The 19199-nt window shown below is 48.0% G+C and overlaps 1 protein-coding gene across 2 annotated transcripts in view; it reads right to left on the bottom strand.

Annotated features, from left to right (window-relative positions):
- PCDH10 (protocadherin 10) overlaps positions 1-690 on the bottom strand; it is a 105943-nt gene extending 105253 nt beyond the window's left edge. For both annotated transcript variants that reach the window (XM_029592711.1, XM_029592750.1), the window contains exon 1: positions 77-690. In XM_029592711.1, the coding sequence (XP_029448571.1) occupies positions 77-148 (72 nt within the window). In that variant the 5' untranslated portion in view covers positions 149-690. The remainder of the gene's footprint in view (positions 1-76) is intronic.
- Positions 691-19199: the final 18509 nt, after the last annotated feature.

Genomic DNA, 19199 nt, shown 5'->3' with positions numbered 1-19199 from the left:
GAAAAAGGAATTGTTTAAAAAGTGCACTTAATTTTCCTTATTCATGCGTAACGTTCAGGGTTTTCTGTTCTCGTACCTGATGCACGCAGGAGCAGATAGATGCTGTAAGAGCAGGCAATCCCCACTTCATCTCTGGAATTTTTGCCATCACCAGTCAGGATACAATCCATTTGTATTTACTTGAGATGTTTCAAAAAATAAAAATTATTCCGATCCACTAGCGTTCCACAAAATTGTAAAACAGCAAAAAAATGACCAATAATATCAGGCGGGTGGGTATTTTTAAAACAGTCCTCGGCTTTGCTTTTCCACATCGGGGCAGGTGTTGAGATGCTGGCTATGCCTGTCCACGGCACGGGCGCTAATCACTCATCATCATCACGGATGTATTCAAAGGCATTCGCTCGCAAACCCCCAAACTTTAGTTTCTTATTTAAGATTTCCCTCTTTTTTTTATTCTCATCAGTTCTGATCTTTTCTTTTTCCCCTCTCCCTTTTGTAGTCAGCGTGCAGTTCTCGGTATTTTGTCCCCTTTTCTTTGCCTTCAGTATTTTTCTGTCTTTTAGAGATTTTTTTTTTTTTCCTTTTATGTATTTATCATTGAAAAGAGGGGGGGGGGAGGGCTTAGGGAATGCTCTGCTGTTCCGTGGCTCCCGCGACCACTGCTGGCACTTTCTGAGCACGGAGCGCTCCGCTTCTGTGTTTTTGCGCAGCGCCCTCCTTCTGCCAACCAATAGGGCGCCAGGAACGCCCCCGGGGGCGGGCACGGATTGGGCGCGGCGCGCGTCAAGCGGGAGGACGTCATGGAGAGGGAAAAGGGAGGGCGAGCGTGCTCTGGGGAGAGAGGAGAGCGCAACCCCTGCCGCTCCCAAGGCGATGGCAGGGCTTTCTCCTAAACAAGCCGGCGTCACCGCTTCGCATCTTCAGGGAATAAACTAATGCATCTGTTAAGGGAAACGATCGACAATTAAAATTGGAAAAAAAAAAAAAAACAGCAAGCAGCCAGCCATCTGCCCCTTCCTTTGCTCGAACTGTACTTTCTGACACAGGCTAAAGTTTCAGTTCCTTGCAGTAGCAAAGGGGGAATCCCAGTATAAAGCAGGATCTGGAGCGTTTGCAGCCACTTATGATATCGAATATTAATAATAAACCGACGAGAAGAGGGTGACTTTGCCCAACTTGCTTCTCTTTACGTGTCAGGTGAAAAACAAAAAACTGTCACCTTTTTTGTCTTGATCTGGACCGTAAGTAATTCACATTTCTTGAGTATCAGCATTAAGAAGGAGGAGGCAAAAAGGAGAGGGAGGGCGGAGGAAACATGCAAAACTGAATGAACAGGAGAGAGAGAGTGGAGCGGCTGTACTCGTGGACCGATTTGCCTTTTTATTCTTGGCTTGAAACCTTAGTAATTGGCCAACCTGCATGAAAATGATGGAGACGGGGAGGCTGAAATGTAAAAAGAATGTGTAGTGAGCGTTCGTACACGCTGCAGCTATGAAGCTGCGTATCCCTTACATACGGATGCTATGTAATGTGTTAAACTACGAGTAATGACCAGTCATTTACGCTGCAGAGCTAACCAATGATACTTCCAACATATGTATATGTATGTATGTATGAGGTATTTTTTTCTTCCCCACCCCCCTCCAAAAAGCTACACGCCTGCCATTTAAATCGTGTAAAACTATACATATGACTAATTTTCTAGGATTTGGCTTCAGATCTTTCATCCCTAGTTAAGCAATTTAAAAAAAAAAAATGGACATTTGTAATTTAGCAGGCAGGCTTGAACCCGCTACGGTAGTTCTTCAAGCGGGTACTGTGATGTGTTTATATTATTGCAGGAATGCACCTTTCTGTGCGCCTTACTTGTTCACAAGCCAAACTCCTCGCAGTCTTTCCCCCTCATTTCCCCATGATTTCTCTGCAATCGAAATAGAACAGCTAAGATGTTTAAAAAGAACATTTAAAGCCCACCAGGAAAAAGATGGCTATTCCTTTCGCAGCTGCAGTGTATTTCGGCAGTGAGCAAAACTAGGCAGGGTTTGCAACAGCTTCAATGACTTTCTCGTCACGTCCGTGCCTGGGAACGAAGGCGACACTTTATAAAAGGAGCATTTGAATCAATAAAAAGCAGATTATGGCAGATCTGAATATTAACGCAGCCCTTTTGATCGATGCACGTTTCTTTTGTAGAACCACGAATCCTTGGAAAGGAACGCTTCGCCGAGCTTGGAGCTGTTGAAAATGTGCCAGCAGTTTTGGGTAGTGTTGTTATTTATATCATTGTTATGATGATGAAAATGTGGTCTTCTTTGCAATCCGTGCAAAGCAACTTTTTCTTAGGTGCTGGAAAGAGAAATGGCGTTTCATTCAAAATAGCATATTCTTTGGGAGGGCTTAGATGGATTATACGCCTGACTTTTAGTAAGTGAGAGAGGGCACAGTAGCCGAATAGAGATAGCCCTTAAGGTCAAAATGAAAACAACGTTAATCAATTTTATTTGGGGAGGGGGGGGGAGTATCCTGACATTGCCTTGGCCCCCATTTAGCTTGTCGATAGATGGAGGGAAGAGTTGAAGCGGTACCTGCTATTTGCTTCTGTTTTCTCAAAGCTGTGCGTTTAAACTGCAGGCTGCTTGCAATTGTTGGTAACAAGCGCCCTCTAGCGTACGAAGTCATAGATTACGCCGGAGTTTAACTTTCCTGGGCGGCTTTTTTTTTTTCTCTCTTTTGCCTGCGCGTTCATTTCCCTGCCGCCTGCTTCCAGGATTTCCCGGAACGAATGCCATTCGCTTTCAGCACTCGATTCTTTCTTGTAAGCTGTTCCATTTCTTTCCTATCGACCGCAGCTTATATAGTTAGCACCTCGGTTACTTTAGGCATGCTTTAAATCGCCAATCATCGAATAAATAAAGAAAAAGCAATTCGCACGGCAAGCGCCGCTGCATTGCAATAGACTCCCTGACTGGCAGCCAGGTGCCGTCGAGCTACAGCCAGAATGCGTTGCAGTGTAGTTCTCTAGGAGGAGATCGATTCGGATCTCCTTTTATGCTCGATTTGGAACTGGTAAGGGAGTAGGGTCCCGCCGCTCCATCGCTGTTTTCTTCTCCGTTGCATGCAGGATGATGATGATCTAAATGCTGCTGCTTCCCCGGAGCTGTAAGTACAGCAGAGCTGCAGCCGAAGCGGGGGAGTGGGGGTTAGAGGCTGTGGTTAGATGGATGGACCCAGCAGCTCCGAGAGGCTCCTTGCAGCTCGCCGTGCAGTCGTGAACCTGCGCCCCTGCTGCCTCGGGGTGGTCTTCATTGAGCCTCCCCCCCGCCCCCCCCCCCCTACTCCCGGCTTACGCTTTGCAAAGGATGATGAATGATTTCTGGCTTTTTTTTTTTACTCTCTCTGTATATCCTTATCATTACTAAAATAAACTCAAGCGTTTAGGCATGGGTTGGAAATAAAACTATGAATGAGTGAGTGACTATGCAGCCTGTTTTATTTACTGCGGGTCTTTATGCTAAATGACCGTAGCATCTCACAGCCGAGGATCTTCAATTTTTATTTTTACGTTTGGCCCGCTCGGTGGGCGTTTAATTCCGTCCCCCCTTCCCCGTGGTTTGCATTCATTAGCCCAGCCTTCCTGGGGAAGCTGCCGGGGGACCCCCCCCGCTGCCCTCCGGCTCTCTCAAGAGGGCCCGATTACCGCAGCCCGCCCCGCTGCCCTGCCAGGGGCGATCTTCCGTGCCGCTTGTGACCTCCAACGCGGGCGCCGGGAAAACTTCGGCTGCTCGTCCTGGGGGACAGACAGGGGGGGGAAGACCCATGGGCCAAACGTTCAAGAGACTCCGTGCAGGACTGCGGAAAAGCAGCGGATCCTTACCTTTCCAAGCCTCGGAAAGGCAGAGCAAGTGGCTTTGGGCTCTCCGTAGATATTAAACGTGGGCAGCGTAGGGGTGACCGGGAAGGGACTGGGCTCGGTAGGGCCCGGAAGAGTAAACCCTTGCTGTAATTAATAATAATAATCGAAGCGCCCACGTTGGGAGAGGAAATACATATCTCCATCTTGTCTGCCCATGCAGCAGCCCCTGATGTGCAAATTTCAGCTGTCAAAACAGGGCCAGCATTTTGTTAATCTCTAAACAGTGAATTAAAAGCACCGATGATCTGAAGCAGTTCCCCCACTAATGTAAAATGACAAATTGCACTTAGCCGATACAAGAAGGAGAAGATGATGTATGGATTTTAGGAGGGCCTGAGCAAAGGAAGGCAAAATGAATTATACATCCTAATGGGCACTATATCATTCTCTGATAATCCGCTTCCAGCCCTTGTTGCCACGCACTCTTTTTTTTTTAATTCAGTAAGGGGGTATCGATTAGTAAAATGTCCACTGCTGTCTTTAATCTGGGCCCAGGTAGGTGCTCCTTGTACGGGAGCAGGGATTTCACAGAAACAAGGGCGGACACCTTTTCCCTTGCCTGATGAACATTTGTCTTTCCCCCGCTTCGCTCCTGACTTCAGCCTGTGATTACCGCTCCTTTTTTTTTTCTTTTTTTTTTTTTTTAAAGAATGATGGGTTAGATCCACGTGCAAATAAACGATTTGAAACTCTCAAAAGTCCACTTCCGGGAAAAGGATGCCCTGGAATGGTATGGGAGCATTGCAGCTCTGTGCACGCATCTGCATTATTTCTGCTCCAAAATGCCAGTATAATGTGTGGAGGGGTTTTTTCTTTTTTTAGTTTCTTTAAATTCGGGCCCTAATTTTGCAATGCATTGCTTTCCCGAGATGTCCCCATTCTCACTCCAGACACAGAGAGATTGCAAGGTACTCTTCAAGCCGTTTACTGCAGTTGATTTTTTTTTTCCAGTTTTGCTTAAGCATCTGAGTGCTTGTAAACCCCTAAAACCTCTCTGACCCCCCCGACCAGCACGTGCGCAACAATCGGTGAAGTATCAGTCTCGCCTACCTTTGCTTCACCCGATTTCGGTTAGAGTTTTAGGCTTCTCTATGGATCTCCGAAGCCAGCTTCACTTGTCTTAATTTTAATGATCTTGAATTTAGGGGGGGAAGCAACAATCTTGCCTGTGAGAGAATTGATACGCCTGCTTCCTCCTGCAGAAATCAATGAGGCGATTAGGGGATTGTGAGTGAGGAGCACGGGGCACGGTCATTAGGAGCAGGCTCTGCTAACGGGAAGATCCGAGGCCTAAGGCTGCAGACCTCGATAAGAGGGCAAAATCGGAAATGGACCGCGAGAGCCCGGTTAGGGTTATTGGCGTAGGCGGGAAATGCCTAAAGGGCTCCTCCTAATCAATCACCACCAAGGACAAACAGGGCTCTGCCTCCTTTCGTGCTGAAGCGAAACTGTCGAGCGGTTTCTGCCAGCAGGAGGTTGTGCAGCTTCTTAATAGCCCCCCCCCCCCCCCGTGCTTGGAAGGTCACCAGGGGTCAAGATGTGCTGCAAGGAGCTGGCATGCAACAGTACCGGGTGCAAGCTCGGAGACCCCGGCCACAAGTAATGAACTCCCCCACCCACCACTTTTGTAATGCAATTTCACCTGGGAAAGGTTAAGGCCTCCTGGGGGGAAAAAGACAGAAAAAATCGCAGTCCTCGGGACGGCGGGACAAGTTTCCTTTTAATAACTGCGTATCCGGAATTTGCGTCCCTCCTCCCCATCAATCCATATTACGCATGCTGTTTTGTTATTTTTTAGCAGCTAGGGGGGGGGGGGGAGGACAGGAATCTTTTCCCAAGCTATTCTGGTGTAGCCTTGCAGGACGGTGAGGCGCGCGCGCGCCCCTCTTCTCGCTGGGCCGGAGCGCGAGGCTACCCGAGGCGCGCGCGAAGGGGCCCTGAGATGTGTGCACCGTGGCCGGGTTTTCGGTTTATAACTTTTGAAGTAGTAGAGAAGGAAGAGGGCAAGCTTTGCTCGGCGGGAGGTCCAGTGAGGAGCTGGAGGCTGTTCTGGAAAGGAGCGCTCAGCCAGCCCCTCCCCTCGCCGGGGCTGCTGCATAATAGTGAAGGGGGCCCTCCTGCTGAAGTGTTGGGAGTGCGATTGCACGTTCTGCCGATGCTGACTTGCATTTGTCCCCTTGCTAGGTGTGAGCAGGTGCAACCGTAAGCAAAATGCAAATGCTTTGAAAGTGACAGGAAACAAACAAATTCCGAGTTTTCAGCTGCCTGCGCCACTTTTTTTTTTTTTAGCAGTGGAATCCTTTAAGATAGTTTACAAAAAAAAAAAAGGATAAGGTGCATTTTCAAGGAAAAGACGACACTCCTTTTCCTACTAGTCCATGACTAAAGGCATCATACGGACACATAATATGCAGATCTCATGTGTATAATTTGCGCTTTGGTCCAAAGGGCGGTGCAGATGTTAAAATATCTGTATCCAGCAGAGAAAAACATTTTCTGAGTGGAGAGAGGAGTGTCATTGCGAGCCAGATTGCTCCTGTCAGCATCTCTCAGGCCGGCACGTTTTGGTTTTGGGGATATTCCTAATGAAAATGTGTGAAATATATTAGGGGTGTGATTTTATGGGTAAAATATGACAAATAAGTTGATTTTCAGGAAGCTGAAACCAAACTGAAACGTCCATCTGCAAATATCTGACATTTTTGGGGGATATTTTTGGTTCAAAAAATCATGCCTATTGTTTGCAAAAAAAAAAAGCCCCATTTACTCATCTTCCTCCTTCTGTGGGGTCCCCACAGTAGAGAGGGAGAGGAGTAATCTCCAGCCACGCCTGCTTCATTGGCTTCCAGTTCCAAAATGGCGCTCTGAGAATGGCATCATTTTGTTTTACAACTGTAATACAGCTGTGTGCTTTATGATCTTAAACAAACTGATGCTGGTCTTCAGGCTGGTGGGTGCCATTGTGGAAGCAGGAGCCGGGAATGACTGGGGCTCACTCGTGCTTCTTTCAACATCAGACGGGTAAATGTGGACCACTGGAGGAGGACTGCAGTGGTGGTATTGTTTTTTTTATAAGCCTCATACTGCCTTCTGTTCTTGGAATGTGTTGGCATAAATTGGATCTTATAGATAACCTGGTGGACATGCTTCTTACATGTGACTGTGAGTACTTTATAGAGCCGGTCTATGACTCTAGAACTGTGGGAGAGTGCAAGGCCTGCAGTTTGCATCTTATTCTGGGCTGTTAAAGTGTTAATAGCCATTCAGCCATCCGGCGGTGTCCTTTGCTGACCATTGCTTTCAGTGACTTGTGCTGGATTGTTGCGCCTTCCTCCTCTTGATATTTACATGTACCTCCCTGCTCAAGTTCTTCCATGTTCCAGTCTTCAGTCAAAGAGACGTTCTCAGTTTCACCCGGCTTTCTGTAAAGGAAGGTTGCGCCTGGGCACAGTGATTTCTCCAGGTCAAATGTCAGTCTGGGTTCATCCGAGAAGCTCTTCGGTACTGGGAGTTGGGCTGCTGAGAGATGATCACAGGAGTTGTGAAGCTTCCAGTCACCAGCAGAGTGGCCCCGGCTTCTCTGGTTGTCACTTCAGGCCACCCCCCCGTGGCTCTGCTGCTTGCCTTTTCCACGTCCTCCCGCGTGTGGGCCTGGCCGTTCTGCTGATCAGTCCTGTTCTGTGGGATTCCCATGGTCGTTTCTGTCAGACGCTTCGCTTTTGGCTTTGGTTAATGGTGCTTTCACTGCACTGACTCCTCCCTCCCCTGCCCCCAGTTCTTTGTAAAATTGCTTTCAGTTCTGTCTAAACATTTTATTCTGATGCCTCCCATTTCTGTTTTCTTCATATCTGGGCAGCTTTTGATATAGGAGTGTAGGAATTTCTGGTGGTCCTTCTATGAGTGCAGCAGGTCTCAGCATGAGGTTTTGCAGTTTTCTCATTATGTTTTGGTGTCCTTGCAGGCAGTGATTTTATTCTATTATTTTTTCCCAAGGAGGAGATGGTATCTGTCTCCTTTCCTTCTGAACTTGGGACTCCCTCGGTAATGATTTCTTTCTGCAGGTTGTAGCCTGTTTCGCATGCTTTTGAGTTTGGACGTCAGATTGAATGCAGGCAGTCTCCCGGACTCCAGCATACATAACCATCTCCACATAGGGTCAGGAGCTCAGCTGCCAGCTCCTCCACCTTCTGCCTTTTCACTCTGCTTCCTGCTTTCTCTTCCATTGGTGATGGTGCAACAGAACAGTCCCGGTTATCTCGCCCATTAACTCCTCCTTCTGGCACTTCTTCTTGCCTCCTGGCCTGTTTTGGCACGTCTCTCAGCCGCAGCTGTTTTTCTCTCTCTTTCTTGTTCTGCAGTATATCCCTTTAAGATGTTATCACTTGTGTACTTCTTTGCTTTGAATTTTCCAGTCAGCGAGCTTTAAATTTGTTAGTTGCTGTTTGCAGCTTTCCCCCTCTTTCTGCTAGGGTTTTTATTTGCTGTCTTTGTGAACCCTCTTGGATTTTAAATCAAGGGCAGCAGAACACCTTCATGATTTCGTGGAGCCCAACCATGCTTGGTCCCCGCTCCACCTCCAACTCCACGCACGTTCCCACCGCCAGTTGTCATTCTGTCTTACATTCAGTATATTTTTCACATAATCGTGGAGTATAATTATTCATTCCCAGACCACTTAAATGCTTGCTGCTAGAAAATCAGAAATAGTGGTAAAGGAGAAAATGACAAGAACAGTGAGGGTGATATTCTGCGCCACTTAGGACTTGTCCAGCTAAGTAACGGTGGCTGAATATCCAGCCTCTCTGAGCAGCCGCCTCATAGTCAGATACCTACTTATCCAGCTAAGTAACGGTGGCTGAATATCCAGCCTCTCTGAGCGGCCGCCTCATAGTCAGATACCTACTTATCCAGCTAAGTAACGGTGGCTGAATATCCAGCCTCTCTGAGCGGCCGCCTCATAATCAGATAACTGCTTATCCAGCTAACTAACGGTGGCTGAATATCCAGCCTCTCTGAGCAGCCGCCTCATAGTCAGATACCTACTTATCCAGCTAAGTAACGGTGGCTGAATATCCAGCCTCTCTGAGCGGCCGCCTCATAGTCAGATACCTACTTATCCAGCTAAGTAACGGTGGCTGAATATCCAGCCTCTCTGAGCGGCCGCCTCATAGTCAGATACCTACTTATCCAGCTAAGTAACGGTGGCTGAATATCCAGCCTCTCTGAGCGGCCGCCTCATAGTCAGATACCTACTTATCCAGCTAAGTAACGGTGGCTGAATATCCAGCCTCTCTGAGCGGCCGCCTCATAGTCAGATACCTACTTATCCAGCTAATTAACGGTGGCTGAATATCCAGCCTCTCTGAGAGGCCGCCTCATAGTCAGATACCTACTTATCCAGCTAAGTTACGGTGGCTGAATATCCAGCCTCTCTGAGCGGCCGCCTCATAGTCAGATACCTACTTATCCAGCTAAGTAATGGCTGAATATCCAGCCTCTCTGAGCGGCCGCCTCATTGTCAGATACCTACTTATCCAGCTAAGTAACGATGGCTGAATATCCAGCCTCTCTTGAGAGGCCGCCTCATAGTCAGATACCTACTTATCCAGCTAAGTAATGGTGGCTGAATATCCAGCCTCTCAGAGCAGCCGCCTCATAGTCAGATAACTACTTATCCAGCTAAGTAACGGTGGCTGAATATCCAGCCTCTCTGAGAGGCCGCCTCATAGTCAGATACCTACTTATCCAGCTAAGTAACGGTGGCTGAATATCCAGCCTCTCTGAGCGGCCGCCTCATAGTCAGATACCTACTTATCCAGCTAAGTAACGGTGGCTGAATATCCAGCCTCTCTGAGCGGCCGCCTCATAGTCAGATACCTACTTATCCAGCTAAGTTACGGTGGCTGAATATCCAGCCTCTCTGAGCGGCCGCCTCATAGTCAGATACCTACTTATCCAGCTAAGTAATGGCTGAATATCCAGCCTCTCTGAGCGGCCGCCTCATTGTCAGATACCTACTTATCCAGCTAAGTAATGGTGGCTGAATATCCAGCCTCTCAGAGCAGCCGCCTCTTAGTCAGATACCTACTTATCCAGCTAAGTAACGGTGGCTGAATATCCAGCCTCTCTGAGCGGCCGCCTCAATCAGATAACTGCTTATCCAGCTAACTAATGGTGGCTGAATATCCAGCCTCTCTGTGCGGCCGCCTCTTAGTCAGATACCTACTTATCCAGCTAAGTAACGGTGGCTGAATATCCAGCCTCTCTGAGCGGCCGCCTCTTAGTCAGATACCTACTTATCCAGCTAAGTAACGGTGGCTGAATATCCAGCCTCTCTGAGCGGCCGCCTCATAGTCAGATACCTACTTATCCAGCTAAGTAACGGTGGCTGAATATCCAGCCTCTCTGAGCGGCCGCCTCATAGTCAGATACCTACTTATCCAGCTAATTAACGGTGGCTGAATATCCAGCCTCTCTGAGAGGCCGCCTCATAGTCAGATACCTACTTATCCAGCTAAGTTACGGTGGCTGAATATCCAGCCTCTCTGAGCGGCCGCCTCATAGTCAGATACCTACTTATCCAGCTAAGTAATGGCTGAATATCCAGCCTCTCTGAGCGGCCGCCTCATTGTCAGATACCTACTTATCCAGCTAAGTAACGATGGCTGAATATCCAGCCTCTCTTGAGAGGCCGCCTCATAGTCAGATACCTACTTATCCAGCTAAGTAATGGTGGCTGAATATCCAGCCTCTCAGAGCAGCCGCCTCATAGTCAGATAACTACTTATCCAGCTAAGTAACGGTGGCTGAATATCCAGCCTCTCTGAGAGGCCGCCTCATAGTCAGATACCTACTTATCCAGCTAAGTAACGGTGGCTGAATATCCAGCCTCTCTGAGCGGCCGCCTCATAGTCAGATACCTACTTATCCAGCTAAGTAACGGTGGCTGAATATCCAGCCTCTCTGAGCGGCCGCCTCATAGTCAGATACCTACTTATCCAGCTAAGTAACGGTGGCTGAATATCCAGCCTCTCTGAGCGGCCGCCTCATAGTCAGATAACTACTTATCCAGCTGAATATCCAGCCTCTCTGAGCGGCCGCCTCTTAATCAGATACCTACTTATCCAGCTAAGTATTTAGCCAGGTGGGCAGGGCGAGGACTTTTTAGGGAGGAGCTAAGTTAGCCGAATAAATTATCCAGCTAACTCTGTTCGGCATGAAGACCTGTCTTAAAGTTAGCCAGGCATATTCAGTGGCTTCCCCGTTGAGCATACAGACTAAGTGATAATGCCAGATACATTTATCTAGTTGGCTAGCCGAGCCGCCAAGTTTCTATCCGAGCATTAATGACTATTCTGGTACTGTGCTTGGAGAGAGGTAAGATCATCAAGTACCAAGAGATGTAGCCAGAGACCAGGAAAATTTAGACTAAAGATACAGAAACAATCCTGGGTCGTTTAGGTGCCACTCACCTGATTAAAAACTTCCTAGCTCATCTCAGTATGTTGCCTATATATATATATATATATAACACCATAACAAGTCTCAGAAAGAAGACATTTAACACAATGCAAGTATTAGGAAGAGCGCTAGCAATACATTTAACAGACTGAGATCATACCCAACGTACTGTACCCACGTCATTGTATGTGCAAGACAAACAGTATAAATCCTGCACCTCCAGTTCTGTAAATATATACTTTGTAATCACAGACACCCCCCCCAACACGCACACAGAGCCCTCTAAGTATGGGGACAGAGCAGGATATTTTACCGTATACCTCACCATACAAAAACATTCTGGTGTCATCTACATAACCTATACTGCACCATACATTTTATGCTTACTTGCATAATACGCCAGGTTCAATGTATACCCTACTTATTATTTATTAATAGTCCACTGTACATATTTTATGTTTCAACTACATAATACTCCATGTTTAATGTATACCTTATTTATTAATTGCTGTTTATTGTTAATGTTCAATGTACACCATATATTTGGTAATTCTAATTCTGGTTATCTGTAAACCGAAGTGATATGTACTAGTACATGATCTCCGGTATATAAAAAAAGTCTTAAATAAATAAATAACAGAAACACAAATTTCCTCCACTATCAGGGAGAAGGTGAAATAATACAAAATCCAGGGAAAAAAGGGAAAAAAACCTCTCAGCACATATGGAGCAAATCTGCCATATCACAGCGGCACTAACTCACAAGACTCCAAAAGCAACAACTCCATCTATGATTAGGCAGGGCCGCAAATAATACACCAGGCCCTAGAACACTAATACACCGCATGTTGTGAAAACACAGAGGTAGATTTTAAAAGCCTTGTGGGCGCAAAAATGGCCACATACGTGTGTAAGTGAGCCGCGTGGGATCTATGCAAATTTTAAATAGCCGGGAAGGGAGCGCCTACATTAATGTGGAAAAGAGCGTTCCAGCAATGACGCATGTAACCCCCTCATTTTCCTCTCCAGTGCGCGTTTGTTACGCACATAACTTTGCTACAGCTCCTCAACAGCTCCTCAGCAGGCGTAAGAGCCCAGGGAGAGAGAGAGAGACTTTTTATAAGGCTCAGCCTGAACACTCGATATATGGGGCACTTTGACTGGGGGTGAGTTTTCAGGAGGTGGGTTGTGGTTATGGGGGGGTGGTGTTACAGACACATTCAGGGGTATCCATTGTATATTTGACCGCATTAAAGAATTTTAGACCTTATAAGTGATGAAAAGAAATTGATTTGTACAATGCAGCTAGCAGAGACTGCAGTGTACAAATCAACTCCTCTTGTTAGAATTTTTATCGCTTATAAGGTCTAAAATTCTTTAATGCGGTCAAATATACAATGGATACCTCTGAATGTGTCTGTAACACCACCCCCTAACCAGAACCCACCTCCTGAAAACTCACCCCCAATCAAAATGCCCCCTTACAGTAGTCCATATATTGAGTGTATGGCTGAGCCTTATAGAGAGTATTTCTTTCTCTCTCTACCTCCAAGTGTGCGTAAGATGTGTGTGTAAATATGAGATGCACACATTTATGGGCACATGCACGGCCTTTTTAAAATCTACCCAGCAATGAACACGATTGCTTCAGATCCCTGTGCAGAAACCACATGCTAGCAGAATACCTCACATTAGTTACACATGCAAAATGACCTCAACAGTACAAAACAGGTGGTTACAAATTAGAAACAGAAATATGCTGAGAAAAACTAGAATGGTAACCTGAAGAAGGCAGTTTCTGCATGTAATGCAGCACTGGGGCACTAGAAATAGAGATACATTTCCTTCTAGACTAAGCCGGGCCTCAGCCATTGTTCTTATTGGGAGTGAGGCCTGTTGTTACGTAACAGCCTCCAGAAGAAAAATGACAAAGGCTCAGCGGCCCCAGCATTAAATACCATATTATGTGGGTGGGTGCTGCCGAGCCTTTGTCTTTCTTGTGGGAGGTGGGTAAGGATGGGGGGGCAGGAGGGAGAGCAACAGGAGGAGGAGGGGGTAGGGGGAGAAGAAAACAAGAGGAGATGGTGGGAGCAGGAAGAAGAGAGGAGGGAAGCCGAAGGGAAAAGAATGAAGGATGGGTCAAGGGCTGAGAGCGAGAGGGGGGAGGGGGGAATGGGCAAGAAGTGTAGGGTGCTGAGGAGGGAGATGGTGCGATAGGAGTGGGGCTGAAGAAGGGGAGGCAGGAGAGAAAGAGGAGAGGGCTGGGGACAGAACGAGAGGCCTGCCCTCAAGAAAATCAATGAAGGCTCTGCGGCCCTAACATAATACAGTAGTATGTTGGGCCTACTGAGCCTTTGTTGTTGTTCATGTGGGGGTTAAGGTTAGGGGTAGGGATAGTGGTGGGGGCAGGAGGGAGAAGGTAAATCAAAGGAAGAGGATGGGAGTTGTGGAAAAGAGAAGAGGAGGAAGGGCTGAAGGAAGATGTGGAGATGGGAAGTCAAAGTGAGAGGAAGGGGAATGGGGCAGGGCCAAGGGTGCAGAGAGACAGGCTGAGGGGAGAGGAGTGGGCTGAGGGGAGAAGAGGTGGAAGGGCGAGGGAGGTGGGATGCTGGTAGGGGTAGAGGGGGAGGGCTGGCAGCAGGGGGGAGAGAGAGAGGAGAGATCTACCCTCAAGAAAAACAACAAAGGCTCAGCAGCCCAAACATAACCTCCCCCCAACAAAAACAATGACCAGGCCTCTCTTTTCGAGCCCCAGCCCTTCCCCGAGAGCCTCCCACCTCTCTCCCCCTCTGTCCCCTCTTCTCCTTCAGCCTGTCTTTCTTCCTCTATCCCCAGCCTGCTTGCTCTTGGCCGCCTTCTCTCCCCAACCTTACTCTCTCCCTCTGGCCCCACATCTCCTCCCTTCCACCCCTTCTCCTTTCCCATGATCTGACCCTCCCCTTTCTGGCTTTCTCGCCTTCTTGTCCCCATCCCTTCTTTATGCTGCCCTCCGGGTCCTGACCCCTGTTCCCCAGCTCTCCCAGCCCTCCCCCTCCTCTGTTCACCATCCACTGCTGGGGGGCAGCAGCCGTGGTCCTAGAGGCCATGCAAGGTCCGGCACAGAATGCAGATCCAGGGCCCACAGCTGCGGTGGCAAGGGAGGGCAGGGCCGGTTGCTGCAGGGCCGGGGGTGGGGTGTGTCAGCAGCCCAGGGCTGGTTTGGTGGGGCGGCGAGAGGTATCTGCAAAAGAGGGCAGGGGTAGCAGCTGCGGCAGGCACTATCTGCAAGGGAAGGCAGGTCCGGAGGCAACACAAACTATTGTAGCGGTTGAGCCGACAGCAGAGGGGGGCCTTGAGGTGCTCCTGTCCCTTTTCCAGATTGCTCTGGGAAGAAGCTTGGGGGCGGATTTTAAAAGGGTTACGCGCGTATCCCTTTGCGCGCCGGGCCTATTTTGCATAGGCCCGGCGATGCGCACAAGCCCCAGGATGCGCATATGTCCCGGGGCTTTGTGAAAGGGACGGAGCAGGGGTGGGGGCAGGGACGGGACCGAGGCACAACTTCCAAAATAAAGGTTGGGGGGATTTAGGTAGGGCTGGGGAGCGGGTTAGATAGGGGAAGGGAGGGGAAGGTGGGGGGGGAGCAGATGGAAAGTTCCCTCCGAGGCCGCTCCGATTTCGGAACGGCCATGGAGGGAACTGGGAAAGCCATCGGGGCTCCCCTAGGACTTGGCGTGCGCAAGGTGCACAAGTGTGCACCCCCTTGCATGAGCCGACCCCGGATTTTATAACATGCGCGCGGCTGCGCGCGCATGTTATAAAATCGGGCGTACATTTGTGCGCGCCGGGTTGCGCGCACAAATCTACGCCCGCGCGCAATTCTTAAAATCCGGCCTAACGCCCGCACAGGGAAAGCTGCACAGAAGGGGGAGGCTCGGAGAACGTTTGCATTTTCTCAGCAGGAAGGGTTTGGAAGAGCGGAGAGCTCTGGCCCGAGCCCAGCAAAGGCTTTTTGGCTTGCCCGAAATTTTGTTGGGGCCTTGGCCCCTGCGGCCCATCCCCATTCCAACAGCTGGGATTTAAATAATAGGGTTCACGGCATAAAAACAGCAGCGTGCTCTCTCCTTTCAACCTGCATGGCTCCAAGTAACCGCATCTTGCCCTCTTGATTTTTTTCCTTGGCGTCTGGCGCTACGGCTCTCGCCTTTATGAGCCCTAGCGCTGAAGCCAAGGGTGGGCGCGTTTTTTCTCCGGGGAGATGTGCGGCCGGTATGAACTTTTCTTTTCCCTTTCCCTTCATTCTTCGGTCGCGGTGCTCACCGTGCTGAGAGTTGGTCCAGATATTATACAATGGGGACCCCATGTGAAGACACTCAGCAGGACTCGGGGAGAGAAATTTACTCCGTTCTCTCCCCCTGGGAGCGCACAACAGTCGTTAATCACCAGGATCACCGCGGACCCTGGGATGGTGCCGGGGAAGACGGACTGAAGACTCCAGCTGCGGCCTGGCTCCGTCGTCTTTGAGTGCATGAAAGTAAGTGTGAAGCTGTCAGCATTTTCATATTGCTCTCTTGATTCTGCTGTCCTGTATGTGTTTAGCATAAAGGAAAGTGGGCTAGAAATATGTTAAATATAGCAGTGCATGTCTTAAAGTGTGATTTGTGTGCCGCAGGGTATGGCACAGCCGAGGTACAAGAGAGAGATTTTTTTTTTTTTCTAACCCTTCCTGCTTTCCCTATCTGGTGGTTTGATCTGGAGTTGCAGGAGTTAAGATTTCAGTTCCTAGCATCAGAAGAGAATCTGTTCTGAGTTGTGACCTGAAGTTTCAATGTCTCCCTTAGTCTAGTGTCTGTCTTAGAAGTCTTTGATGTGCTGAAGAGGTTGTGCAGGCTGTGTCTCTGCCTAGCTTGCAAGTCCTCTTTCTGCTTACAGTGGAATTTTCTAAAACATAATTTACAAACAAAAGTAGCCAAATTTGATATGTTTTTGTTCCATTCAATATAAATACTTTTTCTGCATGCAAATCCATCCGTGTGATTTATGAGGCAAAACTCCTTCTTTGCTTTATTGTTACTTCTAGGACTGGATAGCTGAAAATATTTTTGAAAGAGTGCCCATTAATTTTGCTTTGCGCTTTGCCTCCTTGGTGACGTGATTTGGATCATGCCTTATGAGCTTCTTCTGCCCTTTGTACTAACAGCGCACAGGGGTCTAAGAAGGGGATGAAAAGCTGCAGAGAACGTGCTAGCCATCATCATCATCACCACGTTTTATTTCCCATCTAAGGTGAGTCACAATAACATATCACAAGTTAACATTCAGAATTGGAACGTTCCCAAGCAGCACAGAATATATCGTAAAACCTCTTCCTCCAAGCCTCATCCTCGTATCGACTTTCATCTCCTCCACATCAAATCAACACCTTGAACAGAAAGTTCAGTCACTGTCCAGCCTGATTGCAGTATTTTTTTTTTTTTTTTAGGGGGGTTGAATGTTAGGCTCATTTTGCAACAAGGAAGAGCCCCTTTTGACAAGGGTTTGTCTGTCTATCTGTCCCTTCTGCATCCAGGTGCAGATGTGGATGTGCGGGCCCTTAGTCAAGCACCAGGCTGGTCCAGGACGTCCCGACTCCACCGCTCCCTATTTCCGACCCTGCGGCACTTTGAGCGAGGGAGTGGGGAAACCAGCGGGCATCCCTACTGCCGCTGGGTTCTCTCCTTCTGTGGGGGACCTGAAGGGCAACTGCTTCAGGCACGCGCTTTTTAACTTATTTGTTGGCGAGAGCCAATAAATATCTTCCTGCGGGAATTTGCTCTGTTTGTGCTGGACCTGAACTGCAGCAAGAAAAGGACATGCGTGCTATTTGTGATAAGATCCCGTGCTCCTGCCCTTTCGCCAGCCCCTTCAGAAGGAGAAAATGTTGGTTATAAAAGATCAAAGTATTGTGCCACACAGGAATGAGTGCACAGTATTGGGAATCATAGTTAAATTTCAGTACGTCGTCAAATGCTCTTACAGAAAAAAACAAGCAAGATCCCAGCCTCTTTTATGTAAAGAGAAAACATTAGCTTTTCTTTGTGATTGTCATTTGATATTAGTATTACAGCAGAAGGTGCTTGGTCTGTGTATTTTTCTGACTTTTTTTCAGCTTCGTGCTTTAGCTGACACAGGTTGAAATTCGGTTCACTTTCACGTAGGAGAAAAACTTACCAGAAATATCCTGCAGCTAATAGAAGACATCACTTCTGACTTACAGGTTTGTTTGGGTTATTTTTAAATAAAATTGTGAATCGTGGCCTTTATATTTTTGTAAATAAGTCTAAACAGTTTCGAATGGCCTCCCTAAAATAATTTGATCTCTTAAAAATTATTCATTATTAGGTCTGAAGAACGGGACTGCGTGGGTCTCAAAAAACTCGGTGGGCTTACAGCATCCTGCCGCTTTCTGAAAGGTTGGTAGCACAAAGAGCGGGTCCTAAAACCTACAGAATTCAGGGGAACGGTAACTTTCAAACAGCCGCGCGGGCGTCCACGCACACGCATGTGCTGACTCGCGCTGATGGAGGCGGTCGCTTCGTACCATGCGCGCGTATATGCGACAAATGCCGCCTCTCCCGCTGACGCAGGCACCCGTTTCCCCGGGTCCTTCCCAGTTCGCCCCGGTAAAAAGGTAGGACTTCCTAATCCCCCCCCCCCCCCCCGGCTAGATAGCCTTCCTCATACCCTACTAGCCCCGACTCTTCAAACCCTGCGGAATAGCACTGATTTTTGTATTTTAAAGCTTACACGGAAGTAAAGTTACGCGGTCGGGGACGTCGGCGCACGCATACTTACACGCAGACTTCCTGGTGCTGGCCCGGACCAGCCATGCCCCGCCCCTTTATTGCCATTTCGATCTGTGCGCCTGCCGAGAGATGGCACGCACGGTCGGGCGCCCCTCGAAACCCGTCCGGCGCCCGCCAGCCCGAGCCACAGGCGTGTCCCCCGGCTTTGGCATGTGTAAGGCTTTTAAAATCCGCCTGTGAATTCCTTACAAGGTTGCTGTGCCTCGTCATTTGTTTCTGCTTTTATTGCTGTCTTCTCTTTTCTGTTGTGACCTAACACATTTTATATCTTAAATTTTATGCCTCTTGGAATAAAAGGCAACTTTGTGTGACTGCTCTTCCTCTTTTCAAATTGCCCAGCAGCGATTAGGTCGTGATACCTTTTTTTGTGTGGAGCAGGAGAGAAAGGGAGCAATATCAGAATAATCCAAAGATGACACTTTAGGCACACAGGAGTGTGCCCGGGGCTGGAAACATTCTAGGAGCCAGTTCACCTGGGCATCTGAAATTTGGGACTGGGTGCCTAACATTCAGAAAAGCAAAAAAAAAAAAAAAAAAATTATTACAAAACGAAACTACCATAAAAAAAAAAAAAAAACAAAAGAAGAAAAATGCCAGTATGAAAAAGCAAGAAAAAAGTAAGATTTGTTTTCCCCCAGGCTTCTTATAATGTTCGATTGCTTTCTAAATATGTTTCTACCCCTCTGGATACCAATGATGCCTGCATGAGTTTCTAGAAAGAATTAGCACAGTGGCACCCCAGTCTACATAGGTTTATGATGGCGGATTTGAGTAAGTCGAAGACATAAATCGAGACTTTTACATACTAATGGCTGCTTTTGAAATGAGCTATAAATTAGAGGGAAAAAGGGGGGAATCTCTGTCATGGCGACTGTTCCATCTGTTAAATGAAACTCTGAACGAGGCGGCGAAGGGTAACTTCTTTGGAGTGGCAGCTTTAATCCTGAGGGGGGTAGATTTTATAAAGTGCACGCGCTTCCCGGCGCGCAGACATGGACATG

The sequence above is a fragment of the Rhinatrema bivittatum genome, chromosome 1 (genome assembly GCF_901001135.1).
Source record: "Rhinatrema bivittatum chromosome 1, aRhiBiv1.1, whole genome shotgun sequence".
Taxonomy (NCBI): Eukaryota; Metazoa; Chordata; class Amphibia; order Gymnophiona; family Rhinatrematidae; genus Rhinatrema; species Rhinatrema bivittatum.
This window is presented reverse-complemented; position numbering and strand designations above follow the sequence as displayed.